This window comes from Poecilia reticulata, linkage group LG3, assembly GCF_000633615.1.
Source record: "Poecilia reticulata strain Guanapo linkage group LG3, Guppy_female_1.0+MT, whole genome shotgun sequence".
NCBI classification, from domain to species: domain Eukaryota; kingdom Metazoa; phylum Chordata; class Actinopteri; order Cyprinodontiformes; family Poeciliidae; genus Poecilia; species Poecilia reticulata.
This window is the reverse complement of record NC_024333.1, coordinates 8810676-8822573: the sequence shown is the minus strand read 5'-3', so window position 1 is coordinate 8822573 and position 11898 is coordinate 8810676. Positions and strand designations below refer to the sequence as shown.

The 11898-nt window shown below is 41.0% G+C and overlaps 1 protein-coding gene across 1 annotated transcript in view; it reads left to right on the top strand.

The window, feature by feature from the left end:
- Positions 1-9443, top strand: part of LOC103462108 (E3 SUMO-protein ligase PIAS1-like) — a 63488-nt gene extending 54045 nt beyond the window's left edge. The window contains exons 7-13 of the mRNA XM_008404639.2: positions 750-823; positions 1017-1177; positions 2843-2979; positions 3299-3554; positions 3874-4013; positions 4830-4870; positions 6206-9443. Coding sequence (XP_008402861.1) covers positions 750-823; positions 1017-1177; positions 2843-2979; positions 3299-3554; positions 3874-4013; positions 4830-4870; positions 6206-6562 — 1166 coding nt within the window. The 3' untranslated portion in view covers positions 6563-9443. The remainder of the gene's footprint in view (positions 1-749; positions 824-1016; positions 1178-2842; positions 2980-3298; positions 3555-3873; positions 4014-4829; positions 4871-6205) is intronic.
- Positions 9444-11898: the final 2455 nt, after the last annotated feature.

Sequence of the window (11898 nt, the reverse complement as noted above, 5' to 3'; positions counted from 1 at the left end):
TATAGATATCAACAAAAGTTTGCAAAAACAAGAAATGAGGCAGAACTTATCAAAGCTTCTCCAGCATGGTGCCGCCATGAGTTGCGCGATTCTACAACCAGAATATAATCAGATTACTGGAGTTTTTATGTTTTGTTATATTTTCATCAAAACTAATTTGGTTGTTTCTTTTTGCTGAATTTGCACCTTAAAAACTTTAAAATCAATCATAAACTCTTTCTACGTCTAAAACCCCCAGGGATTTTAACAAGTAATCCCTTGATAAATGTATCAATTTCTAAACAAATTCTGAATATCGGCTTGAATTGCATATTTTTTACACTGTGTTTAATTCTTAGCTCTTAAGTTATGTAGCTATAATTATTTAAGTTTTTTCCAACAGTCTCCAACTTTATACGCGTATTTATTCAAAACGAGTTGACTCAGGTTCGGACGAATAATTGGTCGCGTAAAAAATGTGACTCGAGCGTCATTCACCGGTCTGACTTATCGCTGTGTACGTTAAAACTAATGGAAAACCTCCTCGGTCCAAAGTAAGGTTTGCTGCTTTTGCTCCAGCGAGACGGTAACTTAAGAGTCTCAAAATGTACCTGGAGGTTGCGGTGCAGCGTGAAGAGCTCCTGAACTCGTTCACAGCACCGGCCCGGTGTCTTGACAGTGACTGAGCGAGCACATCTGGAAGGAGAGCTCCATCCATCTGTTTCTCGCTGACTCATGCAGCACCGTTGTCCTTTTCCTCTTCCCTGCAGTCAAAGAGAAGCTCACAGCGGACCCTGACAGTGAAATAGCTACAACCAGCCTGCGTGTGTCCCTGCTCTGCCCGGTAACCACCTCTCCTGCTCCTCATACGTGAAAAAATTTTAAATCTAGTCCAGCCAACATATTGCTCAGACATACATCCCGCGTTGTCATGTAGTTTTGGCATGTTTATGGCACTCGGGAGTGTAATTCACCCTTAATCCGTGCTGCGTGTTTCCTCTGTGGGTTCGCCGCCCGACGGCGCGCTTGTGGTGCAGCTGGGGAAGATGCGGCTGATGATCCCGTGCCGGGCGCTGACCTGCTCCCATCTGCAGTGCTTCGACGCCACGCTTTACATCCAGATGAATGAGAAGAAGCCCACCTGGGTCTGTCCTGTCTGTGACAAGAAGGCCCCGTATGAGCATCTCATCATCGACGGGTAAGTCAGACAAAGACACAAGCAGCCTCCTGGTTTTATGAAGGAGATGTGATGACTAACTCTCTGAAGTATTCTTTTATTTTTCCAAACTTTGCTTCCTGAAATCTTCTAATAAATACGGGAAAAAAGCTTTTTGAATTTGTTTCAGTGTTTTAACTTAGACTTTGACTGCTTTTCTCCTATCTTTATGCAGTTCTTACAGAAAATCTTTATGCACGAAGCTTTTAGTGAAAAGGATGTAGTGCAGAAAATAAGAAAGAAAAAGTAGGTGGTAATAAAATGCTTCAGTACACAATGGATAAACTGATGTTGGAAAAGGGCTAAAAGGCCTTTATTTTACATTTTTCTTCTGAATAAACCTCGTCAGGGTCTGTGTCTGTTGTAGCTGAGCTCAACGAGCATCTCTCCACCAAACGGCAAAGTCACAAGTCCACCAAGAAAAAAAGATGCATTTTACAAAGGAAAACCTTTTGAAAACAGCAACATTTTAAAAGCCATAAAACCAAGGGAAAGACAGAAACACAGAAGCAGCAGAGTTGAATTTAGTGCAGAAGAGGAGTATTTGTCAGAGCAGACCCTGATGAAGACCAAGTTTGATCTTTACGTGACTTCACATGTTTATGGTTGCTCTGCAGTTTGCAAATATTTAGAAAAGGAACTTTAGAGTGTAGGAAATGCTAGATTTTATATCAGATTGTCTAAAAGATAGATTTTTCCATAGTTTTTCTTTCTTTCCTGTTTTTGTTTTGTTTTTCTTTCTCTTTTTATTTCTTAGAATTTTGCTTCCTTTTTTCTTTCCTTTTTTCTTTCTTTGCTATTTCTTTCTCTTTTTTCTTCCACTTCTGGTTTTTCTTGGTTCCATATTTAAGGCCTCATCACTGCCACAAATGCATAGTGAACTTCAGTGATTTATCTTTTTTTGAATTGGTATTAATTCCAAACTTTTATTCAGTTTTTTAAAACACTAAAAAGAGCAATTTTTTAAATTATTTCTCATTTTCTTTGGCATTCGGACCACTTTACCTGAGAAAGTCATGCAAAACACATATGCAGAAACATTGAAAACATCTAGTCTTGTTCGTACAAAAACGATATCATGTTAACGTCTCGTCATGTGAGCCAATTGCATCGTTACGCTTTTCAACAAAACCCATTTTAAGTCGGATCTATTATTAAGTAACGTTTTTTTTTCCCACAAATTAGTTGCTGCTGCTGAAATGTTCTGTCTGTCAAGCTGCTATATCTGATATTTGTCCCAGAAAGTGGGACGAACCGTCTCTCAGTGACGGGCTGATTCTTACAAAATGACTAAATATTAAATGGGATCTTCAGGCACTTGTTCATCGCAGCCTGTCACAAAGAGACAACTTGTTCCCATTTGCTGCATATTTCTTCGCTGCATTTCTGTTCCTCTTTAAAGCCAGGACTTTTATACACTTTTGATCTGCGGTCGTTTTTTTTTTTTGTTTTTTTTTTAAGCCTGTCACTTCCTTTCTATCTGTACATTTTAAGCGAACTTTGAAAGAGAATATGCAGCGTCGGTCTGGAAGATGCTTTTAAAAAAATATATATATATATACGATTAAGATCATCTGGTTCATTTCGGATTTTCATTTAAAAGTAATTATTTTAAGCTAATGCTTGCCTGCCTGTGTCTTCTCCCAGACTTTTTGTGGAGATCTTGAACAGCTGCTCAGATTGTGATGAGATCCAGTTTAAGGAGGATGGCAGCTGGGCCCCCATGAGGTCTAAGAAGGAAGTGCAGGAGGTCTCCTCAGCTTCCCTTAACAACGGCCTGGATGGTGAGTTTTGTGCGATGGGAAGTGAAAGGCATGAGAGGAGACTAGAAGCCACTTCAGCTAAGAGTAAAAAGTTGCTAAAAAAAACCACACAAAAAAAACACATTCACTTTTATCCTCTGCTATTTGGTTTGCATTGTCTGTTTTAATTTGCCAAATCGTTGGTAATATTACTTCTGAACAAACTGCCTTTTATGCCAACAAACACCCTACGGTTCATGTTCAGATGAGTTTTCTGAGCTTTAGAGAGCCTTCGGGGTTTTTTCAGGTTCCTTTCTCCGTAAATCCCGACACAAACCGAGACGTCTGTGCTTCCCCTCAGGCTCCTGTCGGACGTCTGAAGGCTCAGATCAGCACAGCTCCTCGTCCTCCAGCCACAGCGACAGCAGCCACAGCAAAAAGGTGGAAGTGATCGACCTGACACTCGACAGCTCCTCGGACGAAGAAGAACCAGATTCCCCGCCGCCGCCTCCTCCTCCTCTTCCTCCTCCTCCGCCTTCCTCTGCAACACTTCCTCCTCCAGTCAAAAGAGCGTGTCCGTCTCTGTCTCCGACCTCGCCGCCTGTCATAAACAAAGGGTGAGTCAACCACAGAAGCAGGGGTGGACGTTTATCGCTTCGTTTATCACTTATTGGGAAAAACAATTCTTATCACGGTAAAAATTTAGATTTATTTTTGTCATGATAAATTCTAATTGATGATGCTCTGCCAGATTAACATTCATGAGGACTCTGCTGCTTCATTTGGCCTTGATGAATCTTGCGTTGGTGTTTGGAGCTCGGTGCAGGGTGCAGCACGCTGGCTTTACACCCAGCATTCTGCACAAAGTGAAAGCGTGACGGTCGGTGCAGCAGTCCTCTGACCTTGTTGTGTTTTCGGTGTGCATGCTCTCTGCAGGGTGTTGAACCTGCACCACCAGGCCTCTCCCGTCAGCCGCACCCCCAGCATGCCAGCCATGGACACCAACTACATCCCTCCGGTGCCCCCACTCATCCAGGACTACAGGCCCTACTACCACACCCCCAACGACCTGTCAGGTAGCAGCCCCACTCACTCAGGAATCCACGTTTTCCTTAAATATGGAAAATATCTGTTGATCTAAACTTTATTCCCTGTCCCGTTGTCATGCTCTTTTCTTCTCTCTGGCCTTCCTTCCTCTTGTTCCCTTCCTGTCCATTTTTCTCTCCTTCCTTTCTTTTTCTTTCTTTTTTCCTTATATGGTCACCTCTCTGTGCCCTTCCTGTCTGGTGTCCTTCCTCTCTTTGTTTCCCTTGTTTGTGTTTTTTCTGCTGTACTTCTTCCATCTTTCTTTCTGTCTTTTCTTCTTAAACTGTTTCTTGTTGTTTCTTCCATACCTCCATTGGCCCTGACCTCATTATTTTTTACCTTTTCTGACCGTCTATCTTAATTTCTTTCCCTCCTCCGTCATGTCTTCCCTTATTTCTTCCCTTCTTTTTATTTCTGTCCTTTCTTTCTTCCCTTCCTCCCTTGTTTCAGTTTCTTCTTACTTTCTTGTACTCTTACTTAGTTTTCTAGAAAGTTTGTAATCTTGAAAAGTATAAATATGAACAACATGAATGAACCTTATCTGGAAATTTTGGACCAATTAAACAATAGCTGTCAGGCACCACAGAAGAAGAACGCTTTGGACCGATGACTTAAGAATGAGCTGCACAAGGTTTTTGTTTTCGTGGGCGGGCGAACCTGATGTGAGACCCGTCCACAAAACACTCGTGAACTTTTCACTTGAGGATTTCCACTTCACTTTTGAACCATTTTCGCCTGCAGGTTTACGCCATCTTCCCGTTTCTAGACGTAATCAACACCAACTTTCCTTTGTGCTTACTTTCCAGAGTTGAACTTCTTCTCTTTTCTTCAAGGAGACAATCATCAGGTATGTTCAACCGTGTTCTGTGTCACCTAACACAGGAATACCCCACGTTCCTTAAAAACTTTGATTTTTTTGTTTTTGTTGTTATTAAATCGCCCTCTCTACTTTCACCATATAAAGCCAGCTGCCAATGGGTTCTCAGTGATGAGATGTTCCCCGTCATAAAAAAGAAATTATTTAAAAAGACATATCCTAATTCTGAGTAAGCCACTTAAAATTTTAATTTGACATGTCTGAAACCTGATGATGGGGGGAGAGCCTCACATAAAATCCTTCCTGTACTCTGTGTTCCCTTTTTTTTTTTTACTGCTTTTACTACTGGCTCTTAGTCTCAATCCATACAGGGAGCCGTGAGAGCAAAACCTTTGATAAATGAAAGTCATCCGGTGCAGAAGAAACATTGGGGCACTTAGCTGAAAGTCGTGCGATATCCTGCTGCTTTCGCTACGCCGTATCAGTGTCAGAGATTTCTGCTGCCAGCCTGAAACAATGAAGCTGAAGGGATTTTAAATTTGACTCATGGTGCTGGAAATGTTTCGTCTAACATGTCACGCTTGAAAGAGAAGACGGTCAGAAGCAAATGGCTTAATTATATTTAACACCAAAATATTGTCAACTGTTTCCTTTCTTTGTTTTTTTTTTTATACATTAAAGGTGTTCAAAGTGGGGTGCGGCTGCCATTTGCCACAATTCAAGAATATATTAGATCGAAACTACGACTTTTATATTGAAATCTATTTTTAAAAAAAGTTAAATGCAACACAAAGTGATCGTCTTTTTCTTGTTTTCTGCTTTCTGTGGTGACTATGAACACGTCTACTCTAAAGTACACCTTGGTGCACCCAAATCTGCTTTTAATTGTTGCAGTAAAACTTGAATACAGGAAGCGTTTTCAAATGAAGACTGACCTGCATCCTGTTTTTAATGCTAAAAATGGACAACGTTTTTATTTCACTTTTCCTCATTCGAACCCAAAATGGCAATAAGCGAACGGGATGCCTTTCGTTAACCTAAAGTTTTGGATCTACGATACAGTTCCAACAAAAGAGTCGGATTACTTTATTTAGTTAAAACAGTTCATGCGTAGCTGGTTGCTGAGAAGGTGCAAAAAAAATTAGTTTTGGTCATTTCAGTTTTTAAAAAATTATATATTTTTTTTGTCCTGTGAGTATTTTTGAGCTGACGATTTTGACCGACATGACAAAAAGAACACACACACACACACACACACACACACACACACACACACACACACACACACACACACACACACACACACACATATATTTACATAAAATGCTGTCCCACTAACAGCTCTTCCTCGTTGCCGCCCTGCAGCATTACAACATGGTCATGGCGGCGGCGGCGGCCGCCTCGGCCTCAGAGGACCACGAGCTTCTCCTCAACCGCTTCCTGCCCTACAGCACCTCCTCGTCGGCCTCCCAGCTGTTCCTTGACCAATCAGGTACCCCCTCGCTGACGGCGCCGACCAACGGGGTGAGCAACGCGGGCGGCGGCGCCGGCTTGATCTCATCCAGTAGCCTTCGAGACACTCACTCCACACACTCGTCGTCTTCGCACTCGTCCTCACACCCCTCACACACACACCCCGGGGTGGTGGCCAGTCGAAGCAGCGCCGAAGCGGCAGTGGCAGCTATCTACGGCGGGATACCTGACGTCATATCGCTGGACTGACCCGAGGCGGGGGGTGACGCTCTGGGTCCAGTGTGAATCCAGTACCACGCCGGACCCAGTGCTGACCGCAGGGGAAACTTTTTTTTTTTTTTCTTGTTTTGCTCCAGAGATTAGACCGGCCCCAAGTCATCAAACTCTGTCAGCCTTTTTGGAGCCATAATGTGGAGAAAAGCACTAAATATCTGAGTGGGTGACATCACTTTAAGGGAGGGGGAAAGGAGAGAGATGCGGACTTGGTGTTACTGACCTCAGATGAGAAACCAGTCCGGCGTTTGGACCACCTGATCTTTACTGGTACAAACTTGGCACAAACAGCGGAGATGCTGCCCGAGTGGAAAAAAAACACAAGGTTGGAGGGTTCCTTATTGTTTTTTTTGTTTTGTTTTGTTTTTTCCTTTCTACAAAAACAAGGCGCAGCACCGTGACCAGAGAACAAAATCTATTTTCCTCTTTTACTTTTCTATGTCAGGAACGTTTTCAGTGTTGTGAGCTGCTTCTGTCGCAGTTTCCAGGTGGAGGACTGGACCTCCTTTCCCTTCAACACCTGCTGCCATGTTTGCTTAACTTTCCATCCGCATCTCCAACGGCAACCACGTTCCTTTTTTTTTCTCCCTCTTTGACCTCATGTCCAGATTCATTGTGTATTTTTTTCCTCTATAATGAGACTGAATTAACAGTTGAATCATGTTGTAGTAGATTTAATATTCTTTTTAACTTATGTATGATATTTAAACAGTGAAATATGCATTCCCCCTTGACTTTCAGGTTGATTCTGTGTTGGTTGTTTTCACTCCTTGTAAAGAATCTGCCGGCATACAGCATTTAAACTGTCGAAGCTATTTATACTTGCCAATTTAGACTTTTAGCTGGAAGATTTTTTTTTTTTTTTTGCACAATGCCAAAAAGTAGGTACTAATATGAAAGTGATCTGAGTGCTGTTGAATGTGTGTGTGTCAGTGTTTTCAGTCCGTTTCTCCGGGTTCAGCGTGTTGCTTCGCGTCTCTTGCGGCTGACTGTTATAAAAGGATTTTCCGGCGAAGCCGTCGTAGCGACGCCGGGCCTTTTGAAGACACAGGCGTCCACAGCATGCGACCAAGCTTAAAGCAGTGCCTGTTTATTACGTGCGCGTGTTTGAGGAACCTTAAAGTAATGTCTTAAAATCGTCACTTTTTTTTGCATCTGACGTTTTTGAACCGGTCTATCCGCTCCACACCCATCCGGGGGGAGGGGGCGAGTTGAGTCGGGACGGAGCGCTTGCGGTAGACGTCTTGAGAAGTGAAAGACGGCGGCCTCGGAAGGTCAACGCGGGCTCCGCTCCGAATTAGGCGGTTTAAAAATGCATGGCCTGTCAGGAGAATGCCTTGAGTGTTGCAGCAAAGCGCGTTCGCTGTTTTTCACGCATGGTTTGCTCGTGAATGTACTCCTCTTTTTTTTTCTTTTTTTTTTTTTTTTTTAAACAACACACACTTTCGTTTGTCGTTATCGAAGCCGTGTTTCTCCGTCATCCTTTAAATGTTCCCAGCGTCTGGCGTTATGAGCGTCTCTTTGACGTCCCGCTTCCAGGCGCCGGAGACAGGCAGCGCCTAATTATTCCAGGGATCATGAGATAATGGGCTCTGACAGCGGCTCCCGTCGGCTCACCTCCCTCCTCCCGCCGCCCCGTCCCATTCCGTGATATCCGGACGGGGATTTGACACGGGGTGACCTCCTCCTCCTCTCCCCTCTTCCATCCACTTGGCATTTCTAACTTCATTCCCTGCTCTTCTCATGGGAACCAACTCCTGCCTCTCCGTATGACTCCATCATCTGCTGGAACAAGTTCTTTTAGTGTATTTCCTGTGTTGTGCAGTATTTTATTTATTTCGTATCATTCGTGTCTATATATTGAATTTTTATTTTATTTTATTTTTTACAATTTGCTCAGTGGCTTGAAGCGCGTGTGAGTCACTGTCATGTGGGAGCCGGTTGTGAAAAGATTTTATTTAATATGCGTTGAATAATTATTTAGCAGCAGCTCGACTACTCAGAAAGGTGTTGTGATGATTCTCTAGGGAAATAAATGCCACCGTGCATTTTACTCGGTAGCAGACTCTGGTAATCCTTTTATGGGCACAAAGCGAATGCTTAATTAATTCATGCATGATTAATTGTTTCTTTTGAATTAATTGTGTTAATGCAGCGATGTAGAAAGGTGTGCTGAAAAAAAACAAACAAAAAAAGAAAATAGGCTGCACAACCAGAAACCCAGCAGAAAAATCCAAATATCAGGTAGTTTTCCGAGACTCCCATCAGCCTCAGCTGTTTGGCTGATAATAACGTAAAGGATAAAGATGAGACACGTTAAACACGCTAGTAGGCATGGGGCTGGTTTCCACTATGTTTCATATCCTCTTAATTTGAAAGTGCAGAGGGGAAGTGCCTGTCTGTTTGGAGCAGGTGTGGGAACTAGCGCCACCTATCTCTTTCTGTGTTAATGCTGTTTTGAAGCTGCAGTTGGAAAGTACAAGTTGCTCTTAAACAGACAACTCAAACAGTCATTTTCTGTGCATAAACTCTCAAAGTACCATGAAATTTATCAAATGTTTTATTCTATGTTTTGGCCAAATGGACCATTATTTATGTCGCATTTCTGAAATCTGTACAAAGTTTTATTTTCCAAATCAATGTTTCAAAATAAACCCTAGAAAACCGATACTTAAAATAAATGTAGCTAGTTATTACCCACCTCTGGTTCCAATAAGTGAAGCATAAAAATAGTTGGTCGTTTATCCAAACGAGTCTTTAATTGGGACATTTACCACAAACCAAAACAAGAGAATACTCACTTTTCTGCTCACTAATAAAAAGTAAACATAAAAAAACATCTCAGGAAAAAAAAAAAGACAAAGCATCACCACAAATAAACACAGCACTGAGCTTTTTATTTTCACCCTTCATTAAGACAAACATATGGCTTAATATGTTTCACACAATCAGTTGAAAAAAACTGTCAGGGTGCTCGCAAAACAGTTTTTAAAAGTGTTGTTAGTAAATTATTAAGCGTGCAATTTGATTTTTAAGTCATACAGATAATTTAAAAATGTATCCTAACATGTGGCTTATGATACAAAAAAGCTGAGAATTTTTTTTTTATTATTATTTTCCTAAATCTTTCAAATTAGCAGTTCAGACAATATTCGATTATGTATTACGTTGAGCTTTAAACGGTGATGTGCAACTTATCAAAATCAAAGTGGCAACTAAAGCATGTTGTAAGAAATATTTTTATTTTATTTTATTTTTTGCTTTTTAGCGTTATTTTAAAGTGATTAGATTATTTTTTATATATTTTTAAGTAAATAGCATAGTGAACACTGTGGGATTTTATTCCAGGTTGCCATAGTGTGAGACTCCCCCATGCCTGCAGGCCACGCGTCGGTAAACAGCCGTCTCATTTTTAGATCCGCCTTGTACATATTCACACCAGCTCTGCCCGTTTACCTCATTTTACCATCTGGCACCGGTTCAGGGTTTCTCTGTTCGCTCTTCAACAATACTGAAAAATACATTGAGAGAGCCTGAAAAGCTCCTGTCTGCTTTGAACTACAGCCGAAAGAGCTGTTTGTATCCGAGTTTTGTTTTGAACGCTGAGAGGCAGCCAGGCTATCCTCCTCCTCCTCCTCCAACATCCTTTGTAAAATAGAACAAAATACAAAAAAAAAAAAAAAAATCTCCATTTGAGAATTTTATTAAACTAAAACAGGACATTGTTCCTAAATAAAACATTTTAAAACCAGCTTCATTTGGCCTGAGAAGCAAAGCAGAGTCCTGCTGGGCTTCTGGATGGAGCTGCAGAGAGTTTCAGACCATCAAGGAGTCGGTTAATCATTAATTGTTAAGCTGATCATTCAGACTCATAGACAGCATGTGCCTTTATTATAAAGCGTTACCAGATTCCTGTTGCTCCCCCCTCCCCTCCCGTGTTGGGATACTTGACGAGACAGTCACTGTAACTGAAAGCATTTGATTGCGGCTTAATTTATTGAAGCTTCTGTCCTCACGCTCGTCATGCTGCTGACTTCATGACGGCCAGGGGGCGCCAGAGCAAACTGTGTTGAATGTGTTTCTGTTAAAGTGCTCTAACGTCACAAGGTTCTGTGTTGGATTACCAAAAACGACAAAGTTGGATCTCCTCCTGGTTTCCCTCCAATGTTGTCATTATTATTATTATTATTATTATTATTATTATTATTATTATTATTATTATTATTATTAATACTTTTTAAATAACTTGTTAATTTATTAAAAATAAGTTATTATTTTTTATTAAAAATAATAAATTAGTTCACTTTAACAGGGAACTCTGGGAAAGCGGCTCCTCTATTTGGTCATCCTCACCCTAACTTAAAGGGAAAAAAGTGTTTATATTCTGTCAGTATGGGAAAACCCTGAAAACTGAACGTTCGATGTCCGCTCGTATGCTTCCGGGTTTTTTTTGTTTTTTGTGTGTGTGTGTGTGTGTGTGTGTGTGTGTGTGTGTGTGTGTGTGTGTGTGTGTGTCACGCGCGCGTGTGTGTGTGCGTCACTTCAGAGCGAAAGGAATAAAAATAATTTATATATTTTTTAGAAAACGAAAGTTATAAAACAAAAAAAAACAAAGAAAAAAAAGACGACTGTGGCCAATAAAGAGTCTCACACAGCAGAATGATCTCCTTAGACGGACTCGAGTCGACATCTGCACTCACTGCCTTATTGACAGGTTTCACAGCTCCAATCTGAGAGAAAGAAAAACTTGTTTTAACAAAAAAGAAAATAAATAAAAAAGGCTTTTCATGGAGGGAAGGAGGAAGACGGTGTACAGTAGACCCATGTCAGTTTGTACAAATATACCAAGTGAAAAAAATATTTATTACCTGCATTGGAAGAAATTGTTTACTTATTGAATGTTACTTGTTTATGTAGAAAAGTAGATGTAATAAAATGCATTCTGCTACATTGGTGTGTTTCCATTTATTTCAGGAGATTTTTTTTTTTTCATTTAAAAAAATAAGCTAATTTATCTCTAGCTGAAAAGTCGCTGCTCAGTTGATTTAGTCTTATTTCAATCTTACCCAAACAATTGGTAAGATTTTCTACTGGTGTTTTCCTTCATCGTGTCCATCCTTCATTCTTTTCTTCCTTTCTCTCTTTCCTTTATGTCCATCGTTACATTTTCCTCCCTTCTGTTCATCGTTTCTGTCCTTACTTCCTTTCTGTTTTTTCATGTTGTTCACTTGATCATTTCTTCTTTCCAACTTCCTTCCTTTCATGTGTCCTTTCTTGTTCCTTTTCCTTTCTTCCTTCCAGGCTCTCTTTTT